This window comes from Pan paniscus, chromosome 13, assembly GCF_029289425.2.
Source record: "Pan paniscus chromosome 13, NHGRI_mPanPan1-v2.0_pri, whole genome shotgun sequence".
In the NCBI taxonomy this organism is placed as follows: Eukaryota; Metazoa; Chordata; class Mammalia; order Primates; family Hominidae; genus Pan; species Pan paniscus.
Window position 1 is genome coordinate 126,614,111 of NC_073262.2, and position 23,165 is coordinate 126,637,275.

At 43.8% G+C, this 23,165-nt stretch overlaps 1 protein-coding gene across 1 annotated transcript in view; it reads right to left on the reverse strand.

The window, feature by feature from the left end:
* The window catches only part of SERPINE2 (serpin family E member 2), a 63,925-nt gene that overhangs the window by 18,888 nt on the left and 21,872 nt on the right, over positions 1-23,165 (reverse strand). The window contains exons 2-3 of the mRNA XM_034955272.4: positions 7,633-7,913; positions 4,108-4,335 (exon numbers count right to left, since the gene is read on the reverse strand). Coding sequence (XP_034811163.2) covers positions 4,108-4,335; positions 7,633-7,913 — 509 coding nt within the window. The remainder of the gene's footprint in view (positions 1-4,107; positions 4,336-7,632; positions 7,914-23,165) is intronic.

Consider the following 23,165-nt stretch of genomic DNA (forward strand, 5'->3'; position numbering starts at 1 on the left):
AATTCCTACTTGCCTTTAAGACATAGCTCAATGGTGCCCTGGACTTCTAAATCTTCTCTGATCATCCTCGCCACCTCCTAAGAGATGCCTCTGCTCTCGATTTCTGTAAAGCCCAATGCCTGGCCCCACCATGACACCTGCAGTATTTTATTCTAGCCAATTTTAATGTGTCTGTCTCCCTCAGCTACACTGAGACCTGCATGAGACTCTGCCATTCACTTTTTGCTTACTCCTAGCACTACATTGAGCATACAGGCAGTGCTCAATAACTGTCTGTAGAAATGTCCTTAGCCCCTTTTTACAGAGACAAATAATGCCTCCAACTGCCCCTGGGAGGACTAAGATATAATAAGGGGACATGAAGAAATAAAAAGAAAATGCATAGTTTAGAGGCAAAGAGGCACATGGAAACCTGCCATCAGTAACTGCCACAGACATGCATCTATCATCCATCCGTCCATCCATCCATCCATCCATCCATCCATCCTTGGATACCTACCTGCCTACCATGTGCCTGGTACTCTCTTAAATAAGAAACCAAGAAGGAAATCTGGTCTCAAAAACTACGAATTAGAGAGAGGTGCAGGCTGACATAAAATAACTTGGAAAAGTATACAGCTGCAATTTAAATAAATATCTGGAAGTGGAATTACTCAAGGCTATGGAGGGCTAAGAAGGTGACCTGACCTAGTTGGTGAGGTCTGAGATGGATGGTACCTCAGAAATGGCTATAAAAATAGCTCACACTGGTTGAACATTTACTAAGTGCAGAGTCCTTTGCTAAATGCTTTATATGTATTATTCATATCCTCACACCAGCCTTAATTGTTGTTAGAATTATTTGAATAGGTATCACTATTACATCTCTCCATTTTACAGACGAGAATGCTGATGCAAAGGAAGCTTAAATAACTTGCCCAAGGTTACACAGGTAGTATGTGGCAGAACCGAGATTCAAACTCAGAATGTGTGCTTTTAATGTTCATGCCTGCCACTCATGGTATGGTACAGAAATGAGTTGGCCTTAACCAGGGAAGAGGGAGAGAAGGCAGCAGGAGTGTATGTGTGCGGTTCTCCAACAGGAGACAGGATGGTGAGTAAGGGGACTAGGAAGAGGCCTGTGTGGCTGGAACATAGAGTACAAGGATGAGTGAGTCTGCAGAGGTCAACAGGCCAGACCCATCCCTGATGGGTCTTCTCCTGCAAAAGGCCTGCACGTTGGGCTCTCCCACTCTCTGTAGGGAAGGAACTATCATTTCCGTGAGACAGACCCAGCAACCTTCTAGACACAGACAGTTGAGCTCCAAGTCACTTCTGAGCTCTACCATGTGGTCATGTACCTTTCAGTGGGGGTAGTTCACCCCCAGGTAAAGGCAGTTTGGAATTTGGCAGGGATGTTTTTAATTGAGTGGGCAGTGGCCAGAAATGCTATCTGTCCTGCAATGTTCAAAACAGTCCCACCCAATGAAGAATTGTGCTGCTTCTCCCATGGCTTTTCAATACCCCACCGGATCTCTGCATTGGTAGGACACCTACTTATAATTATCTGAGCCCAGAACCTCGTTCTTTTTCATGTGTAAACACAGGGTGTTTTGGGTTTTTTGTTTTTTTGTGTTTTTTTTTTTGCATCCTTTTCATGTATGCTGAATTTGCCAGGAAAGTGAGCCCCATGCAAATCAAGCAGAGCCTGTGCTTTGTTTTGTTCAGAAATTTATCAAAAGTCTTGCACCATTTCAGAAAAAATTGCATCAGCAATAGTTAACACAGCTCATGTTTATGAGTCACCAGGACAACATGCCTGTCTCTGTCTGCTTTTGTAGCTGTCAATTCACAATTATTCTGAGACTCTGACTACTTTATTACGTATTTGAGTGTAGTTGTACCCAAGGGTTTACCTATTGAACTACATATATACATTTCTTTTGTTTTCCTTTGTATTACAGTTTGGCACTGTCTCAAATTTTTAAAAATTTGTGTGTGTGCATAGAGTAATATGATGTATGAATTTCATTTCAGAATAGTAAAGAGAGTATTAAAAATATTTGTTACAAACGGAGGAGCTGGGGCTGACAGGGCTGCAAAGTGCTGCAGGAGTCTCCATGCTTCTTCCCAGCACACGTGGGGGTTTTCTCCAGGTGCTCTGAAGACTGTCACACGGTCTAACTAACGTGGTTTAATATTGCCATTCTACAGATCAAGGCAGCGGCTAAGAGGACAAAATGACATGTCACAGTCACACAGCCTCCAGCCACAGAGTCAGGAGCAAGAACCAGTCCTGAGGGCGTCTGCTTCTGACCACTCTTCGCAAGCCTACAGATGCCAGACACCTGGAGACTCCACTGAACACCCTCATGTGTGCTGACCTCCCGATGGTTTATGGTTTTAGGAAGGGCGCCCAGACTGCATGGTCCAGGCCCCACTGAGAAGGGACGCCACGAATTTACCCAAGTCACCTGGGGTCTCCTCCACCCTCCCTGGAGCCTTCTTTGTCCACCTCTTCACTAGTTCTGCTAATGGGTCTCCAACATTTGGGTGTGTAAGAATGGTGATGGGAGGCAGAGGCAGACTGGGAGTTGCCAGCCACTCCCTCGGCGATTCCAATGCAGTGGGCTGGGCTCCAGGGATCTGCCTTCTCAACACATAGCCCAGATAATTCTGATGCAGGGACACCAGTAACCACACTTTTAAGAAACATACCCTGAAAGGCCACAGTTTCCCTAGGTTTTGTCTTTGGGATTCTTCTTCCTATTGACTCTCTCCCTTCTATGAAAAAAGGCTCTATAGCCAGGCACAGGGGCTCATGCCTATAATCCCAGCACTCTGGGAGGCTGAGGCGAGAGGACTGCTTGAACCCAAGAGTTCGAGACCAGCATGGGCAACACAGTGAGACCCCACCTCTTCAAAAAATAAAAAAATTAGCCAGGCATGGTGGCGCACACCTGTAGTTCCAGCTACTGGAAAGGCTGAGGTGGGAGGATTACTTGAGCCCAGGAGGTTGAGGCTGCAGTGAACTATGATTGCACCACTGCGCTCTAGCCTAAGAGACAGAGTGAGACCCTGTCTCCAAAAAATTAAAAATAAAAAAAAGGTCCCAAATCTGTACTCCCATCCTTCACATTCTCCTGTTGTTCCAGACCTACAGCTCCTCCTGCATGTTTCCAACTGGACCTCCAGGTTACAAATTAAGGTTTTTTTGTTTTTTTGTTTGTTTCTTTTTGTTGTTGTTGTTTTAGACACACTCTCATTCTGTTGCCCAGGCTGGAGTGCAGGGGTGCGATCTCGGCTCAATGCAATCTCCGCCTCCCAGGTTCAAGCGATTCTCCTGCCTCAGCCTCCCAAGTAGCTGGGATTACAGGTGCCCGCCAGCATGTCTGGCTAATTTTTGTATTTTTAGTAGAGATGGGATAAACCATGTTGGCCAGGCTGGTCTTGAACTCCTGACCTCAGGTGATCCACCCACCTTGGCCTCCCAAAGTGCTGGGATTACAGGTGTGAGCCACTGCACCTGGCCTACAAATTAAGTTTTAAAACACCAACGTTAGACTCTCCTTTATTTAATGGGAGAAGAGACACTTACAAATGAGTAATCATTTTGAGATGTGGAAAGGGCTGTAATCGGGGGGGTGTAAAAGTTGTAATCGTGTGCCAATCATAATGGACAACAGGGTACCTATGTCTTTGGCAATGGCAGAAGCAAGAGGCATGGAAGGCAAAGAGATCAATCAACCTGGAAGGATGAGGAGGACATTCCAGGCAAAGGGAGAGGCAGATGCAAAAGCAGGAAGGAATGAGCAAGAAAACCTTCAAAATCAACAAGAGCCTGTGGGCAAGGATGCTGGAGACCAGATATGGCAAGGAGAGGAGACAGTGGAGGGGCTGGATTCTGTTCTGTTGCCCAAACTACAGGAGAAACACCTCCCAGGAGCACAGTGAGCGATGGCAGATTGAAGGGGAAGGAGGGAGACTGAATAGAGCTTCCTTGGTCTAGGAGTTTCTCAACCCACAGGCCATTGAATTGGACTTGCAGACACCACTTTGAACCCTGGAGTCTAACTCATGCTTTCATTCACAAACTATGCAATCAAATGACATACTGTGGCCACTCACCCCTGGTTTCGTTTTTAACCCATGCATTGATGGAATCACAGGCAGAGGCTGGATCCTCAAAGTTCACATTCCGGACCTCACACTGGAACACATCTTTGTTCCTTGTAACAAAAGGCACTTCAATTTCAGAGGCATTCTTAACAAACACGGCGTTAGCCACTGTCACAATGTCTTTATTCTTCTTGGAGACGATGGCCTTGTTGATCTTCTTTAATATTTTACCAACTCCTAAAAGAGAAATCAGAAAATACAGCAATATTTCCATAAGAATCTAGAAAAGTTTTTAAAATCTTTTATGTTGCAGCAAGTAAGAACAGTATAGGCCAGGTGCAGTGGCTCACACCTGTAATCCCAGCAATTTGAGAGGCTGAGGTGGGTGGATTGCTTGAGCTCAGGAGTTTAAGAACAACCTGGGTAATATGACAAAACCCTGTCTCTACCAAAAATACAAAATTAACTGGGTGTGGTGGCACGCCTGTGATACCAACTACTTGAGGAGGCTGAGGTGGGAGGATCGCTGGAGCCTGGGAAGTCGAGGCTGCAGTAAGCCATGATCGCGCCCCTGCATACAGCCTGGGTGACTAAGCAAGACCCTGTCTCAAAAATAAAAATAAAAGAACAGTATAAACAGGATAGCTATGAGTAGCAAGAAACTAAGTCTTCTGTTCTCTCAGGGGCCTATTTCTTAAGAAAAGGAGGGAGTGGGGTTAAAGTCTAACCACTGAAGCTCTCAAAAATCAACTGTGCTTCTGCATCAAAACAGGGATATTCAAGGTGTTCTCGCCACCTTCCCAATGCAGACCTCATTCTCATGGTAGCCTTTCTGGGCACCAGGTCAATATGAATGCTGGCACAGTCCTCAGTTCTATAGCCAAGGGGGAATAAATCAAAGGGAACTTCCTAATGCTTTCTCTCTTTCTTGTCTAACATTATTAAGTGCTACTTCCTTTCTTGCCAAAGATTTAACAACGTAATTTCTTTTTTCTATTTTGGAAAAAAATGAATAAAATAAGCATTAGAAAGACTATAAAAAATTACCATGGGCCACCATCCAGAACAACGTGGTTTTTACTTGGTATCAAGCTCAAAGACTAAGGAGATTAATTTTATGGCAACGTAAGCTTTATTTTACATGAGCCATTCATACATGCTCCATTTAGTTTGAGAGGGTGAAAAAGAGGCAAATAAGTTATAAGGATGAAATGTGTTTCTACAGGGAGCTCAAATTACAGATCCTTCTTCATTGCTTGGGGTCTCTTCAAAATGACACTGTCCTAAAACATCCTGCCAGAGTCACCTTGCTGGTCCTCTAGAGAGCCGATTTGTCACTCTGAATGTGCGTCCTCTTCAGACCTTTTACACGGGGGAGGGGGCCAGTCTTCTCAGGGCCCACAAAGAGGGGCGTGTGTAGGGCTTTACAACGTGCATGGCCCTCTCTTAGACGCCCGTGACCACACCTTACAATTGTTCTATGGTGCAGGCCCATTCTACAAGTAAGAAAACGGCCGGCTTTGGAGGCTGAAAGACAATTCCAAGGCCAACTGCCAGCTCCTGGCCCTTTTGGGGTAGGGGTGAGGCAGTGGTGGATGGCCAACGGGCCAATATTCTTAGAACTTCAGAAATAATGGCTTAAAATCAGTGTGGCTCAGCAGTAAAACAAACAACAAAAGTCCAGTTGCTATTTTGGAACTGTCTCGGCCGACACGGCCTGGATCACACTAGGAAAGGTCATAAATTTTAGCAGTGATCCACCATGAAGTTATAAATCACCAGGAGTTTTCTGAACTTCCAAGCAAGGGGCAGAAGGGTGTGTTCCAAGTATTTAGTCCTTCCATGCTTCCAACAGGTGAACAAACTGCAAACTCGTACAGAAGTGTAATGCTGCATCAACAGAGCAGTGAGATTAGGCATTTGGTGCTGGCGGCCCTGGAGGCCACGCTGAGCAGAGTCGGAGGCAGGTGCAGAGTGAGGCACTGAAGGACACAAATTGCCACCTCACTGATCTTACTCTCCAGCTGACGACGCCAGTGCAGTCAAGATTCTCAGAACTTTCGGGCCAGCCTGGGTGGAAGAACAGGGGCAGGAAGACTCCCTTGTTTCCAACGAAGGGAGCAGACCTAGATGTGAATGTGACTTTTGCAAGGTCACAGAGGGTGCTGGTGGCCAGGAAGAGTGGGGGAGCCAGTCCTGCTCCCCTGAGCACTGCACTTATGGAGACAGCAGGTGGGACACGGCTCTGGGCAAGACCCCTCAGCTGAAGTAAAACAGTGCCAGAGGATGAAGCTCATGCAGTTAAATGGGTCATTTAAGAAAGGTTTTTCTTTAAATCGAACTAAACCTTTTTCATTGGGCCTTACTTTAAAACAATTTTTTTAGCTCGTTCTCTCTCTCTACGTATCTATCTATCTATCTATATCTTTTCTTTAAGCTCTGGGATACACGTGCAGAACATGTAGGTTTATTACATAGGTACACATGTGCCGTGGTGGTCTGCTGCACCCATCAACCTGTCGTCTAGGTTTTAAGCCCCACATGCATTAGGTATCTGTCCTAATGCTTTCCCTCCCCTTGCCCCCTACCCCTCGACAGGCCCCAGTGTGTGATGTTCCCCTCCCTGTGTCCACGTGTTCTCATTGTTCAACTCCCACTTATGAGTGAGAACATGCCGTGTTGGGTTTTCTGTTCCTGCGTTTGCTGAGAATGATGGTTTCCAGCTTCATCCATGTCCCTGCAAGGACATGAACTCACTCTTTTTTATGGCTGCATAGTATTCCATGGTGTATATGTGCCATATTTTCTTTATCCAGTCTATCACTGAGGGACATTCGGGTTGGTTCCAAGTCTTTGCTTAGCTTTATATTTTGAAATAATTATAGATTTATAGGAAGTGGCAAAACAATATGCAAGGAAGTCCCAAGTGCCTTTCACCCAGTCTTCCCAGTGGTACCGTCGTTGCATCAGGAAATTTCCATCAGGTCAGTCCACAGGGTGCATTCAGATTTCACTCATTTTCCATACATTCCTGTTGTGGGCTTGGGGAGGGGGGTCTGTGCAACTTTATCATTTGTGCAGATTTGTGTGGCCACCACCACAATCAAGACCCAGGATGGCTCCATCACTACAAGGCCCCTGGGCCCCCCACAGCCACCCCTTCCCAGCTCCTCTCACAGGCTTCACAAGCACATCTACGATCACAGCGCAACTCAACCCTGGGCGCCATGGAGGCGGTAAGCCAGGAAGTGTCCCCCTCGCTGGAACGAGGGCTGGAGCCCTGGGAAAGGAGACCTAGTGGCAGACCCCAAGCTCCAAAAGTACAAAAAAGGGACCAGAGTCTAGTTCTCCTAACTGCCAGCACCACAGTGTTTGTTCTTTAGAAGAGACTGACCCCAAGCCCCAAGTGGCACCAGCAAATCCCCTTCTGGCTGCTCTGCTTCTTGGGGTTGTCAGCAAAAACCAAGCCATAAACCCTCCTGTCACAAGACTCTCAGGCAAAGGCTCCGCCAGTGAGCAATCGTGCACACGCACCATTAACGCCGTATCTCATCACCATGGCGAGCTGCTTCTTGGTCCTGCCGTCCGCCCCCAGCTGAAGCATCCCCAGGACCGACGCAATCCCATGGGGAGAGATCACGATGTTGTCATGAGGCCTCGACTTCACAATCTGATTGAAAACCTGGATCCCCGTGTTGGAGCCTAGTTCCTCGAGAGACAGAGGATTGAAGTGGGAGCAGATGGAAGGCAGCGTCACAGAGGCCAAGAGGAAGAGGGGGAGATGCCAGTTCATGGTTCCTTCCGCCAAGGACAACCTGGAAAAGTAAGTTAAAAAATATTTAAATTATACTTAAATGGGTACTTTACTACTGTTTTTTTTTTTTTTTTTTTTTTTTTCCCCAGATAGAGACTCGTTCTTTCGCCCAGGCTGGAGTGAAGTGGTGCCATCTCGGCTCACTGCAACCTCCGCCTCCTGGGTTCAAGCAATTCTCCTGCCTCAGCCCCCTGAGTAGCTGGAATTACAGGCGTGCACCACCATACATGGCTAATTTTTGTATTTTTAGTAGAGATGGGATTTCACCATGTTGGCCAGGCTGGTCTCAAACTCCTGACCTCAAGTGATCTGCCTGACTCAGCCTCCCAAAGTGCTGGCATTACAGGTGTGAGCCACTGTACCTGGCCTGCGAGGCCATTTTGTACTCACCTAGGTATGCTTGACTGTACTCAGCATAACTGAATGCCATGTGAATATATTTAAGACAGAACAGTGTAATTAAATCAATTTTCAAAACACACCCTGGGGAGGTGGGGAGGGAAAGGAAGCAAACTTCCATCTCTTGGGTCCTTACAATGTGCCAGGTCCTATACTAATCATTATTTAATTCTCGGTTATTTTATTTTTATTTATTTATTTATTTTGAAACAGTCTCACTCTGCTGCCCAGGCTGGAGTGCAGTGGCGCAATCTCGGCTCACTGCAACCTCCGCCTCCCGGGTTCAAGTGATTCTCACGTCTCAGCTTCCTGAATATCTGGGATTACAAGTGTGCGCCAACTCGTCTGGCAAATTTTTTTTTTTTTTTTTAGTAGAGATGAGGTTTCACCGTGTTTGCCAGGCTGGTCTCGAATGTCTGGCCTCAAGTGATCCGGCCTCCCAAAATGCTGGGATTACAGGTGTGAGCCACCATGCTCAGCCTAATCATTATTTAATTCTCATAAGTGCCCTTCATCCAATTAAGCCAATATTTACTGAGTGTTCACTGGGTGTCGGGCCCTTTTCTAAGTGCTAGGCATATGACATAACTGAATGGACAAGACTCTCACCCGCACTGAGCTTACAATCTAGAAGGGAGACAGAAAATAAGCCAGCAAGCAATAAAGCATTTTCAGAAAAGGATAAAGAGCACAATGATAAAATACAGGGATGCGAGCAGATGAGGGGCCGGCAGGGTGCGGGGGGTGGTCATTAGATAGGGTGATCAGGGAGCCATCTCTATGGCAGGAACATCGTGATGAGACCTGAATGGGGGAAGGAGCCAGCCACACTCCGATGGGTAAACAGTACGCTGGGCAGAGGGAGAGCAGGGCCGAGGCCCTGACGTGGGAATAAACTTGGTGTATTAGAGGCCAGTGTGGATGTGAAATCAAGGTCGTAAAGAAGGGAGACAGGTGGGTGAAGCCGAAGGAGAGTTCAGATCTGGTAAGGTCCTGTAGAGCCTGGAAAGGCACTGGGATTTCACTCCAAGGGTCACAAGAAACCCCTGGAGGATTTCAAACAAGGGAGTGAATCCCTCGGGTTGCTCTGATTATCTTATAACCACATGCGCTTGATCCTTTTACCATAAGCACACTGCTTTTAAAATTAAAGAATTATTAATTAAAATAAACTTAAGTGACTGCTTTAAAGTTACAATACGGTAGGACAATCGGTAAATTCATCAATTTTGAGGATGGTGTTGCTTACACGGATGTTCTCAACTACAGTGATTTGTTTTAAAGAAGCTTCCTTCCTTAATTACCACTCACAGAGCTTTCTCGGGCTATGACAAGTAAGAGGTAGGAAATTTACATGTATTTATGGAAAAGCAAATACTTTCATTAAGTAAGAACTTAACAGTGGCAGCTGGTAAAACAAAAGCAGCATTCGTGATGTTGCTAATTCAGTTCTTCCCCAAGAGGCCCAGGCTCCTGCTAAGCACAGTCTCCCATGGAGCCAATGTGTCCCACTCTGTTGTTACGTGTGGGAGGTTAGGGGTGATTGCAGAGAATAAAACAGAAGGGGGCCTTTTAAGAGACAGGTGACCTGGAGGGAGGGGGAAATCGTGTCTCTGTGTGCTCTGGGGGAAAGCATGGGCACAACCACAGTGTTAGGCAAAACTGGCCCCGTATTTGGTGTCTCCTTGCCTTCCTTTCTACGCACTTTCTGTGCTTCCCACCCTAGGGCATAGGAGATGTTCAATAAACACTTGTGAGATTAATCCGATGGCTCATAAATACTTCCTATTTTTATTAATTAATCTTTCCTGCATCACAACAGCGTTTATGGAGTGTGGCTAAGAAAACGCTTGTGTTTAATCCTGATCCTCACGGTCAGCTCAAGACACTCTCTGAGGGAAGAGCCACCATCACATCGAGCAAGGACTGTGGGCACACGCAGAACTCCCTGCCTGGCCCCCCGACACAGAGGGCCCCACCGTGAACCACTGAGGCCATCCTTCCAGCTGATGTCGCAAGTTTCTTACATGTTGTGAAACAAGCGCTTTTCTAAAGATTTAGAATGTTCCATGTTTCTCCAGAGCTTCATTGTAAAACAATTGTATCAACTCAGCCCGTCTAAATTCAAAACATGTAAGTGACCTACATACGCTGCTCCCGCTTGGGCTCAACGGGCCAGCGTGGCCTATTTTGACTTTGGCACCTAGGACTGGCTCTAATGCCACGACAATCCCTGGAGTTTCCTGGAGCCTACTGGACTTTGGAGAGCATCCAAATCATGACCGTGGAAGCTTTATTCATTCCATCTAAAAACTAGAAACTGTGTTCTCCCCTTCCTTCCTCCCTCTTGCCTTTTCTTTCTTTTGAGCAATAAATATCCTCTTTAAAATTTAATATAGCACAAAGTCATCATAAGTATAAAACATTGTGTACAATCTTTCTTACAAATGGCCAAATGCAGTGACCAACTTCATCCATCTCAATTGTTGTCTCTTGCATTATAGTCTATTCTGGTGTCTACATTCAGCCCACTATAATCTGTACTCCTGAAGCCTCCCCAAAGAAATGCTCCTAGATTAGTGAATATTTGAATAAATATTAGAATTTGCATTCATAAGACATGAACATTAAACTGGTTTTGCCTCTGGTAGCTTAAAGTTGATAGACTCAAATACTACATATATATTATATATATGTAGTATTATATATTATATTATATTATATAAAAATATATTTTATATATTTTATATATATTATATATTTTTATATATATATATAGAACATTGTAAAAACAGGGTGAAAGGATCAGTGACAGTGAGAAATCTAACAGCTCCAATGCCTTAAAGTCACAAGGACAGTCTCCCAAATAAACAGCCATCTTATTTAGCAGAATTCTGCTTCGTTATAAATTTTCGCTAAAAGAACAGTTTTCCTACGACACGGAAGAAAGCTGTTACGGGTGTTTTTCTGGGTTTCTTGGACTTGCGAAGTTTTTGAGAGCTGTCTATGTACAGTTTCATAAAAGTGCACTGGGACAGTGTTAGAGCTGTGCAGAACTTGGAATCAGAGCTATTTTTGATTGATGTGTTGGGCAGAACTTCTCCTTGGCCTTGGTTTCCTAGGCCAAATGCTCACTCGTCTAAACTCACCTGGCTTATATACGTGTCTAAGAATAAGCTTTCATTTTACTCCAAAGTTCAGTAGCCAGGAGAGTGGGTGTTGATCTATAAATTACTTTAGGCCTGCATAATTCCTAACAATGAAACACACTCATGTCCAAATAGACAATCGTTTACATGAAGTAACTTGGAGTTCTCAAGCTTTGAAATGCTTGATCTCTGGAACAAGCAGATGCCATAATGGGAAGTACATAGAAACCTCCTGTTTATTTTCCTTTTTAAGAGAAATTACACTTTAAACTTTCAAATCAGAGAGAAATAAGAGTGCTGCCCAAATGTACTGCATAGCAACAAGATGGAAGATTATCGTTTGCTTGAATATTGTTTCACAACAGTAAAAATAGGTCTCTAGGCCATCATTGGAGGGAAGATCATAAGCCCATCAGTAGAGCCATCGCCACAGGCATATCCTTCCAAATGCCAGGTATCTCCTTCCCTATGTTCTTCTAGTTTCTCTTACTTCAAACCTTTCTCCTTTCCAATATGGGGAATGTTTATGAAATAGTTGGGTACTGCTTTGAGTTTTAACCATGATTTAACGTAGTAAATAATGGGATGGTAGTTTTGCAAATGCCAGACTCAAAATATAACCCTAACATTTATAAATAGACTGCTTGCCAATAGCAGACATTAGAGGAACCCACTCTCTATAGACCCAATGGCGTCAACCATTTCTTCTACACAGGTGATGCTCAAATATGCAGCTCAAATCCTCAAACTCTCTGCTGAATTGCAGTGCTATACTTTCAACAGTTTGCTACCTGTTTTCACTTGATCGTTTAGAAAAATTATCCACTGGTGGGGAGGGGCACTAGTCTCCAAAAATCTACCAACTCTTCTCTTTTTCAAGAATCATAGTTTCTGTTGAAAGAGCTTGCTTACCCAAGCCCGAGCCTCTGCTTCTCTCCCTTAGCCTCCACCTAGCAACAGTGACACTTCTACCCAACTCCTTCCACGGTGTGTGTGATGTTTTTCCTGATTGTTAAAGATGAGGTTCTTTATTCTCTTCTTTGAATTCCTATAGCATTTCCTATTTGCCTGTCTCATTTTAGTTGTTTTCCAAGTATGTTTTCTTTCCTCCCAAGTAGACTGGAAGCTCACGGAAAGCAGGGACTGTAGACTCCTGGTGCCCACAGGGTCAGTTTAGGGCCTTACCATTCATTGGTAGACACAAAATCAGAGGTTGACCCGTGGGACTAATCCAGCAAGTGTTTGATGTGCAATACAGAGTATTCTAAAAATATTTTTAGCAACTAAAAGTCAAAAAACGTCACAAGTCTAGATTAGGGTTATTCTCAGGAAAAATGAAAAAGAGTGGACGTTCTAGTACTACTGGACCCTCACCCCCACGGCAAATGTTCTGCACAGACGCCACCCCTTATGGGCTGGGCACCCACTTTCCAGCGTGCCTCGCTCCCGCTGCTCCCTGCTGCCTCACACCCTGCAATGGCCACCACTGCCATCACCTCTCCAGGCTGTGTGAGCACCTGCGACAAGACCCCTTAGCCTGGAACCAGTGCTGAACAACTGAACGGTGGCAACTAGGATAGCCAGACACAAAACATGAAGCTCATTTTCTACCTAATAAATTCTTTTTATGAAATAAAAGTTTACATATAGTGCATGAACAAATGATAAATAATATGATACTAGTCTGCTCTATGTAGCATAATAAGTAAGTTGTAGGCAGACAGCTTGGTGGGAAAAACCACTGGAAAGACTCTTCTGGGTCCATTCATAGCTGGATGGTGCACACCTATTTTGGGAGGACACAGAAGCGTCTAATGAAGGAAAAGTTCTCCATGCTCTCTCATTTTCTATAAAAGGTTTAAAGTGATCATGTTTTATAAAACATACATATATTTTTAAAAACATTATATCATGGGAAATATCAAATATATGCAAATATTTAATACTCCCCCCCATACTCAACATCCAGAAAAAACAATTATTAACTCACGGCTTGGTTTATTTCTACTCAAATCAAAGATGATTTTGGAGTTAACTGCAGACATCATATAATATCATTCAAAATAATTTCAACATATAGACTCAGCCTAAGGATTTAAAATATATATCCATAACATCATTATCACACCACAAAATAACTCCTTAACATGTCAAATATCTAGTCCATGTTCGCATTTTTTATAGTATATTTGAATTAGGATCTAAGTAAGCTCCATACATTGCAACTGGTTACACCTCTTGCCTTTGTTTTTTTGGTTGGTTGTTTGTTTCATCTTCCACTAGTTGCTTCATTTTTAACCTTGGAATTTTTTCTGTTGAAAAAACCAGGTTATTTGCCCTGTAGAGTTTCCCCAGGGTAGATTTTGCTAACTGCATTAATGTCATGCTGTTCAACAAGTTTCTCTGTCTTCTGTCCTTCCTGTAAACTGTTAGAGCTAGAGCAGGTGTCTGCAAGCTACGGCCCATGGGCCAGATCTGACCACACTTTTTGTTTTGTTTATGGCTGCATTTGTGCTATGATAGGGAGCTGAGCAGAGGTGCCCGGCTGCAACAGAGACGGTATAGCCTGCAAAGCCAAAAACAGTTATTATGTGGCCCTCTACGTGAAAAGCCTGCTGACCCCAGCTGTAGGGACTGATCAGATTCAAGTCAATTTTCTCTTTTTGTAAGAATATTTTGTAGAGGTGCCGTAGAGCGTGGTGAAATCAGTAGATAGTAGCTGACTGTCTCTTTCTGTGGTGTTAGCAGCTACTTATGATGACCGCCTAAGTGCACTGTTTTATTAAGAGTTACCAAATGTGGGTGCTGTTATAATTCTAACTTTCCTCCCTCACTTATTAATTAGAATATTTATATAAAAAGAAGTTTTCCATAATCAACTACTTGGTTGCCCTGAGGTTTATTTTGTGTTACAAGGGCAGGACAAATTCTTCATTCATTTCCCATATCCAACAGTTTTCAAAATAATTCAAAATAGGTTGATTGACCAGAGGGTTCTATTTTCTGTATCACTATAAACTCGTGTTTTTCAACATATTTTAAGGGTCTCGATCCACTGCAAATTTATTCTTATTGGTGCTCAAAATGAGCCTCTTCACACTGGTTCTTAAACCTTCTGATACAACCCTACAGTCTTGTTAGCCTCCTTGCTTTCCGGTTTGACTAGATGTTTAGGCTCATTTTATACATCTTCTGTTCCAGATGGAATCAGCCACTTCTCCAGGGAGCTCTGGTTCCTTTTAGTGAGAAACAGTAGCACTGAGCACCCTTATCTAATACACTCTAAATGTTTTAAACTGTGGAAATGCTGAGCAACAGTGATAAGGAAAATCCAAAGTCCATTTACACCACTCTCTGGAATATATCCAAATACTGAAATTCAAATTATGAGAGCCAGACTGGTGACTGTTTCACACCGATGGCTCAAACATCACTGGAAAATCAAATTATGAAAGACCAGCTGCTGACACTGAACCGGTTTGCCTCCCATGGCCATCTAGACTGAGGGAGGCTCGCTGGATGATGACAAGATAAAGGAGTCTGCTGGGCATTAAAAGCTGGGCTGGGAGAATCAAAGTAGATTGCCCTCGTGTGACAGCAGCGAGCCTCCTGAATCAAGCCCAGCCTAAAAATGGAATCCTAACAGTGCAGATGCCAGCGACAAACAACCGACACACAGCACGGCAAGGTGAGTCCCCGGATTTATCTCAGCCTCTCCCCTCCCCGCCCCTCAGTGAAAGCTGACACCTTCTCAGGCACTGGGAAAGTCTCGCCATCCTTCTAGTCTCTGTGTTGCTAGGATCCTGGTTCTTGGAACCTAAGGCCCCTTATTAATCTACAGGGGCTACAGCAGGTAGAGAAAAACAGCAGGTATGTTTTGTCCGAATCATGACATCTCTCAACAGCTTTTCCTGCCGGGGCTTCCCAAAGAAATAAATGCACAGGCCGGGCACGGTGGCTCAAGCCTGTAACCCCAGCACTTTGGAAGGCCGAGGTGGGCAGAGTGCTTGAGGCCAGGAGTTCGAAACCAGCCTGGCCAACATGGCTTAACCCTGTCTCTATTAGAAATACAAAAATCAGCTGGGTGTGGTAGCACATGCCTATAATCCCAGCTATTACAGAGGCTGAGGTGTGAGAATCGCTTGAACCCAGGAGGTGGAGGCTGCAGTGAGCCGAGATTGTGCTACTGCACTCCAGCCCAGGTGACAGAGTGAGACTCTGTCTCAAAAAAAGACAACAACAAAACAAATGTACAGGCAAGGTTTGTGGCTGCCAAACTGAGACTTCTGAATGGCCTTAAGTAAAATCGTGCTGTCCTGCATTCAGACCAAACATTTCTCATCAGTACTTTGCCAACACTCAACGGTGTTTGGCAAGAGGCATTCTAGAAACTCTTCAGGAGGTGAGCCATGGAGATTAAGGCTGTCTCTGTAAGGTGACAGTAATTGTTAATGTACAAGTAATCGGGGTTAAGCCTCACATATGGTCTCTGTCTCTCAAATCTGTATAAGCATTACTGAAATAATGTCCACCAAGACCTGTATTCATTTTCCAAACATCTACCACATTTTCTTATGATACCAAATCAGGTGAACAAGCAAACTAAAGTACATCTTGGTTATCCTTGGGAAGTGTACTAAGTACTAGCAAAATGACTCAGCATCTTTAAAATTTAGAGAACAAACAGGAAATGCCAACTTATCAAGGGGACAGCAGCTTGGTAGTTTTAAAATGTGTTTTTCAGGTTACTGGAGAAAGACTTAGAGACATCTGAATTTTTTCTTAAATTTTTGTCTGCCTTCAAAGTGTATGCTCATTCTATGACACTAATTAATTTGGCCAAAAAGGAACCTAAAAATGTTTAGGAAATACCTTTTCAGCCGCTGAAAAGTATGGCAGCAACATCCAAATGGTCCCTTCAATGAAAAGACACATATTTTATTATTAAGTACACTCTGACATCAAGTGCCTTTTATCCATATATTATCCATTCTGAAATCTCTTTGGGTTGATGGGAAAAGGCTAGGGGGAAGGAGGGGATTAGAGCTTTGTTAGCAGTCTGTCTTTTAAAATTCAAGATTACAGGATATTTATTCTATTTTCCTCTAAGTTTCCGGGAAAATTCACCTAAAGTTCAAATTCCAATCCTACTACCCATTAACCAAGAGATCCAAGGCAAGTCACAATCTTCATCCGTCTTAGCTTTGTCCTCTGCCATATTAGAAATCATATCTCAAGGGTGGCCATGGAAATTCAATAGGTGCAAACTGAAAGACACAGTAACCAGCCTAATACCTGGCTCAGAGCAAGTGTTCAGTAAATGCTGGCTCTCTTCTTCTGGTCCTCTTCAATGCTCAAGACCTGAAATACTCTGATTTGTATTTCAGCAACCATTTAGAAAGTCTCAAGGATCAAGCTAAGAAAACAGTCAAACACTGCTACCTTGATAAAGCCTTGTCTGTATCTTTATAACTTCCTTAGACTATTTAAGACTCAGAAATAAATTAAGACAATGCTGGTGCGTTTTGCCGTCTCTGTAAGAGAACTGAGGGGTCCATTACTGTGGGAATGGAGGGGGGGGTGAGTATGTCCCAGAAAACCTTTAATAGTGCTGAGATATGTTTTTCAGTCTGCTGACTCAGATCATTAAATCTGGTTTACCTACGTATCAAGTCCTATAGACTTTTCTTTTTGATATGTCTTTAAGACGTAATGGTCCAAATGGCTGATTTCCTAATCCAGCAACCAAGAGGTGACCCAAGACATTATAGTGACATTGACCAATGGTTCTCAATCTTTAAAAACAAGGAAGTACCTTTTTAATTTCTCTCTTCAGCAAGAGACATGGAAGTACCTTTTTTAGACATAAAAAATATTACACATAGTTCATGACCATGTTTTTAGTATTGGTAAAAATACATAAAATACAACCATGAATTCTTAAACATGTCAATAAAATGCAAATTCTTTTTATCAGTATCTAGATACATTTTAAGAAATCATATTTTGAGATATTATTTATCAATCTATAATCAAAACTGGGCCATGAACATGATTTCTCTGATCCTTTAGAATAACCCTGATATGCCTATGGGCCTCCAATTCAGAGACGAGAAACTAACACTCTCTGGATTCTTGCCAATTAAAAAATGAGTGTCAAGTGTTAGAAATGTAAATTGATTTTTAAAAAATCTTTTTTAAAGGCAATCCCTAGTACGCATAAATAATCTTAATAATGTATCTATCTATTGGAACAGTAATACCCCTTCTATCAATCAATCCTAATGTAATAATAAAAAAGATTCAGGTCCAAAAATGTTTACTATTATTTTCAGTAGCAAAAGTATTGCAATATTCTCTGCAATAAATAATTGCAATAGCAATTATAATTGCAAATTAAATCTCCAATGGAGGGGACACTGTGGGTGACCTTTTACCAGCTTTGTGCACTTATCTCCTAGTTTTTATCTGCTTTGTTGCTAATGGTTTATACCTGTTACCTCGGTCAATTACTAGTGGGAGTTGAAGGCCACTTTCTTGGTTGGCCCTAAGTGGTTGAGAGTTCACAAACACCACTCCCTCCCTGAGGACTAACAGCCATTGACTACTGGTCTGCTTGTTAACTGACTCTCCAGGGCTCCCCATGAGCTCTGAGTGTGGGACTTCACCTGGTATTTCTTGCTTGGTTTCTTCCCTTTCTAATTCCCACTTCTCCCCTTCCCTTACTATTTCAACTGGGAGCACTTCCTAATGAATCGCTTGCACTTTATCCTTGGCTCAGGGATTGCTTCTGGGAGAACATAACCTAAAATGTCCAACAATAAGGAACAGTTAGTGACATCCATCCAACACAATATCCTTTGGCTGTTAGGAACCTATCTCTGAAGAAAACTTAAAGACATGGTAACATATTCTGGATATATCTTAACTGGAAAAAAAGGATGGTATAATTAACTATGTAAAAATTATACACAGGCACAAATTAGCCAGGTGTGGTGGCGGGTGCTTGTAGTGCCAGCTACTTGGGAGGCTGAGGCAGGAGAATGGCGTGAACCCAGGAGGCGGAGCTTGCAGTGAGCCGAGATCCCACCACTGCACTCCAGTCTGGGCGACAGAGCGAGACTCCGTCCCAAAAAAAAAAAAAATTATACACAGGCACAAAAAAAGACTAACGGGACAGATATTAAAATATCTATATAGTTATTTCTGATGGTGGGAATATGAATATTTATTATTCTGTATACCGTTACGTAGCCTTCAAAATTTCTGTAATGAAATCACCACTTATAACAAGCATCCCTTTTCCTTTTATCAGGAACTTAGACTCTGGAATAGCTGAAATGTGTTCTAAAGGGGAGCAGAGAAGGTTATGGAGCACAACAGTGGCTAAACCAAAGGATCATAAAACTTTAATAAAAATGGTATTTACTGGAAAAGGAGAAAGAGTTGAGAAATAATAAAGTGGAATCTTTTTATATACACTAAGATGAATGTTACACCCCATTACAACCCACAGACCATTTCATGTTGAGTTTTTTCAGTAAATGGTGGTGCTATTTTGGTGAACATGATTTGACCTATGTATGTGGCCAAATCTACATATTAGATATTTAATGGCGGGGATTATGACTTAATTTTTTTATTCTCTGTGTTTAGCATAGTACCTGGTATATAGTAGTAACTCAATATATGTTGGGTTTCCTTGCCTTTCTCCCCGGCTCACTGAAATAGGAACGTGGGAGCTGCTGAGTTCCTGCCTGATAAAACCCCATATCCTCCATGAATACTGCCAAAGTGGTGCTCTCACAGCCTAGAAAAGGCATCTCTGTTTATCCATAAGGCATGGACTCTCCTTGTGAGAAAAAGAGGGCCTCCCAGCAGACAGGACGGGCCCTCCTTCAGGTGGCCTTTCTGGGGTGACTTGCACAGGGCGGTTTGGAGACCTAATGCAGCGTTCACTTGCACTTTCCCTCTAGCTGGGTCCTGCTCCCTTTTCACGAGGAAGAGGAGGGAAGCAGGGGTTTGGGCTCCGTTTTGCTTAGCTAAGCAGGTAACTGGATAAAATTGGTTTAGAAAGCTCCCAGGGAGTAAGAACAGTGGTTGTAAGAATAATTTAGATTATATATGAATGTTTTAGGTTTTTCTCTCAGTGGCTGGCTGTTCTGTTTCCTGAACCTGAATGATAGAGCTGGCTTTGGCTTAGGAAGAAAAAGGCAGCCTGTAAGGAGTAACCAGGCGGTAGGTGGGGAGGACTGGTAATGTCATCCACGGTTCCCTACTGCTGCTTTGTGGGTTTCAGGAGGTGCACCGTGTCAGGAGGCTGGGGCTCCTCTATTCCTGCAGAGGAACAGCTGCCCAGTCACTCAGCCTGGGGTTCACACCTTCCGCAGTGCTTGTTGCAGGAGGTTCAGTGTAGTGTGTGCATGTCCACCTCCAGCTGCCAAACTTCTCAACAGGATGTAGATGAACCTGGGCTGACAAATTGGATAAGGTGGGCTGGCAGGCCAAAGCTTCAATTACCAGTACCACATCCTTTCCCTTCTAGGATACACAAAAGTAACTGGCCTCATTCCTTCCTCTCCCAAATAGAGAAGACTTGGCTTGAAAATTCCAGGGAGTGGCCACGCGAGGTGGCTCATGCCTGCAAGCCTAGCCCTTTGGGAAGCCAAGGTGGGTGGGTCACTTGAGGTCAGGAGATCAAGACCATCCTGGCTAACACAGTGAAACCCCATCTCTACTAAAAATACAAAAATTAGCCAGGCATGGTGGCACACACCTGTTATCCCAGCTGCTCAAGAGGCTGAGGCAGGGGAATCACTAGAACCGAGGAGGCAGAGGTTGAAGTGAGCCAAGATCACGCCACTGCACTCCAGCCTGAGCAACAATCAAGACACTGTCTCAAAAAAAAAAAAAAAAGAAAAAAAGAAAAATTCCAGGGAGAACCACTACGTAAATTGGTATCAATGCAGTCATTGCATTGATGAGAAACAGTCTAGGACTTCAGACGGAGACTCTGATTCTAAACTAGGGAAAGTCAGAGGGATCATTGTGTGGCGCCTGGGGCGAGAGGGGGAATGTGTGTTCTCTTGTGCCCTAGAGCAGGCTTTCTTTATCTCGGCACTACTGACATAACTCTTCAGTGTGGGGGCTGTCTTGGGTACTGCAGAAGGAAACCCATATCCACCTGCATACAGAAGACTCTAGATTCTCCTGGGGCTCAAGTGCCCAACAAAACCCACTTTGTTCCTTTGAAGTCAGGGTAGTATTTCCAAGGTTGCCGTGTAAACAAGTGTCCCCTATTAAGTTGGTTTATCCTTTCATTTATTCTACAAATATTAATGAAGCACCGCAGTGCCAGGCCCGGCGCTGGGATGCTAGAGAGAGAATAGGCATGAAAAGGGGCTTGGTACCTGCCCTCCCAACTCTCAGAGTCTCAAGGCATGGTTCTCCACCTGGGTGACTCTGTCGCTCAGGGAGCATTTGGCACTATCTGAAGACTTTTTTTTGGTTTTCACCACTGGGTGGGGGCCAGGGAGGGTGGTGCCATGGCATCTGGTAGGTGGGGGCCAGGGAGGGTAGTGCCATGGCATCTGCTAGGTGGGGGCCAGGGAGGGTGGTGCCATGGCATCTGCTAGGTGGGGGGAGGCCAGGGGTGCTGCTGAGCAGCACCCACAATGCACAGGGCAGCCGCCTGCAACAAAGAATTATCCAGCGAAATGTCAGTAGTGCCAGGTTGGGGAAGCCTGGTCTAGAGGGGAAACAGACCTTAATCAAATCATCTTATTACTTAATTGATATTTACTTTCATTTTCACATATTTACTTTACAAATGCTCTGACATCGAAGAGAGTGTGTAAGAATGGAAGCAGAGGCACACCTGGGCCGGGGTGAGAGGCAGTGGCCAGGGAAGTGCTCCTGGGAAGGGCCACATGGGCAGACATTGGAGGATGGGCTGTAAGTGACTGGACAAAGGGGCGGAGAGGTGGAAGCAAGGAAGAGTATTCCAGACAGAAGCTCTCAAGTGCAAACAAACCTTGTGTTGGGAGGTACCATGGATTATTCCGGAAATATTTTTCCTTTCATACCATCATCACCTTACAGCCTTTGCAAGACAAGGGCAACTCTGTGTCCATGACCCCAACAAATAGGCAGCTCATCAAGACATACTGCAGAACCCAACCGGACAGAAGCTGGAAGAATCATTCACACTCCAGTGTCTATCTTGTTCCACGGCTCTCTTTCTCACCACCCGGCACTGCGCATGACAACAGGCAGGAATCAAAACCCTAAGTTGACATTAAAAGCCTGAGTTTCATAAAAGGAAAAACTGATAAACTAAAAAACTGATCAATTTGATCTCATCAAAATGAAAAGTTTTACTCTGCAAAAGATCCTGCAAAGATGATGAAGAGACTAGGAGAAAATATTCCCCAATCACGTATCTGTCAAGGGACTAGTATCTAGACTACACAGAAAACTCTTTACCCCAACTGTAAAAAAAATCGGATTAGGAAATAAAAGACATGGACAGATATTCCATTAAAGAGGATGTATAAATGGTAAATACGTCCATGAAAAGATGTTCAACATCATTAGCCACTGGGGAAATCCAAATTTTTAAAACCACAATGAGATGTCACTACATGTCCAGATGAATGGCTAATACTAGTGACAACACCAATTGCTGGTGAGGATGCAGAAAAACTGGATCACTCACACATTGCTGGTGGGAATATAAAATGGCACAGCTGCTCTAGAAAACAGTTTGGTAGGTCAGGTGTGGTGGCTCACACCTGTAATCCCAGCACTTTGGGAGGCCGAGACAGGCAGATCACCTGAGCCCGAGGTCAGGAGTTCAAGACCAGCCTCACTAACACGGTGAAACCCTGTCTCTACTAAAAATATAAAAATTAGTCAGTCGTCGTGGCAGGTGCCTATAATCCCAGCTACTCGGGAGGCTGAAGCAGGAGAATCGCTTGAACCCGGGAGATGGAGGTTGCAGTGAGCCGAGGTTGTGCTATTGCACTCCAGCCTGGGTGACAAGAGCGAAACTCCGTCTCAAAAAAAAAAAAATAGTTTGGTAGTTTCTGTTTATTATTATTATTTTTTTAATGTAAGTTTGGCCGTTTCTTACAAAACTAAACATGCACTTAACTATAATCCAGCAATGCTGGACATTTATTAGAGAGAAATGAAAATCATTTCACATAAAAACCTGTACACCAATGTTCACAGCAACTTTTATTTTCTAATAGTCCCAAAGTGGAAACATCCCAGATGTTCTTCAGTAGGTGCATGGCTAAACTGTGATACATCCACACCACAGACTACTACTCAGTAATAAAGAGAAATAAACTACTGATACACAAAACAACTTGGTTGGATTTCAAAGAACTATGCTGAATGGAAAAGCCTATTTCAAAAGGATGCATAGTGTGTAATTCCATGTATATAACATTGTTGAAGTGACAAAAGTGCAGAGATGGAGAATAGATCAGTAGTCACCAGAAGTTAGAGAACAAGAGAGGGAAAGGGATGTGTGTGACGATAAAAGGGAGGCATGAGGGGTCCCTGTGGTGGAAATGTCCTGTATCTTGCCTGTGTTGGTGCCCACACAAGTCCATACATGTGATAAAACTGCATAGAAGTAAATGCACACACCCCAGTGAGTACCTGTAAACCTGGTGAAATCTGAATAGGGTGGG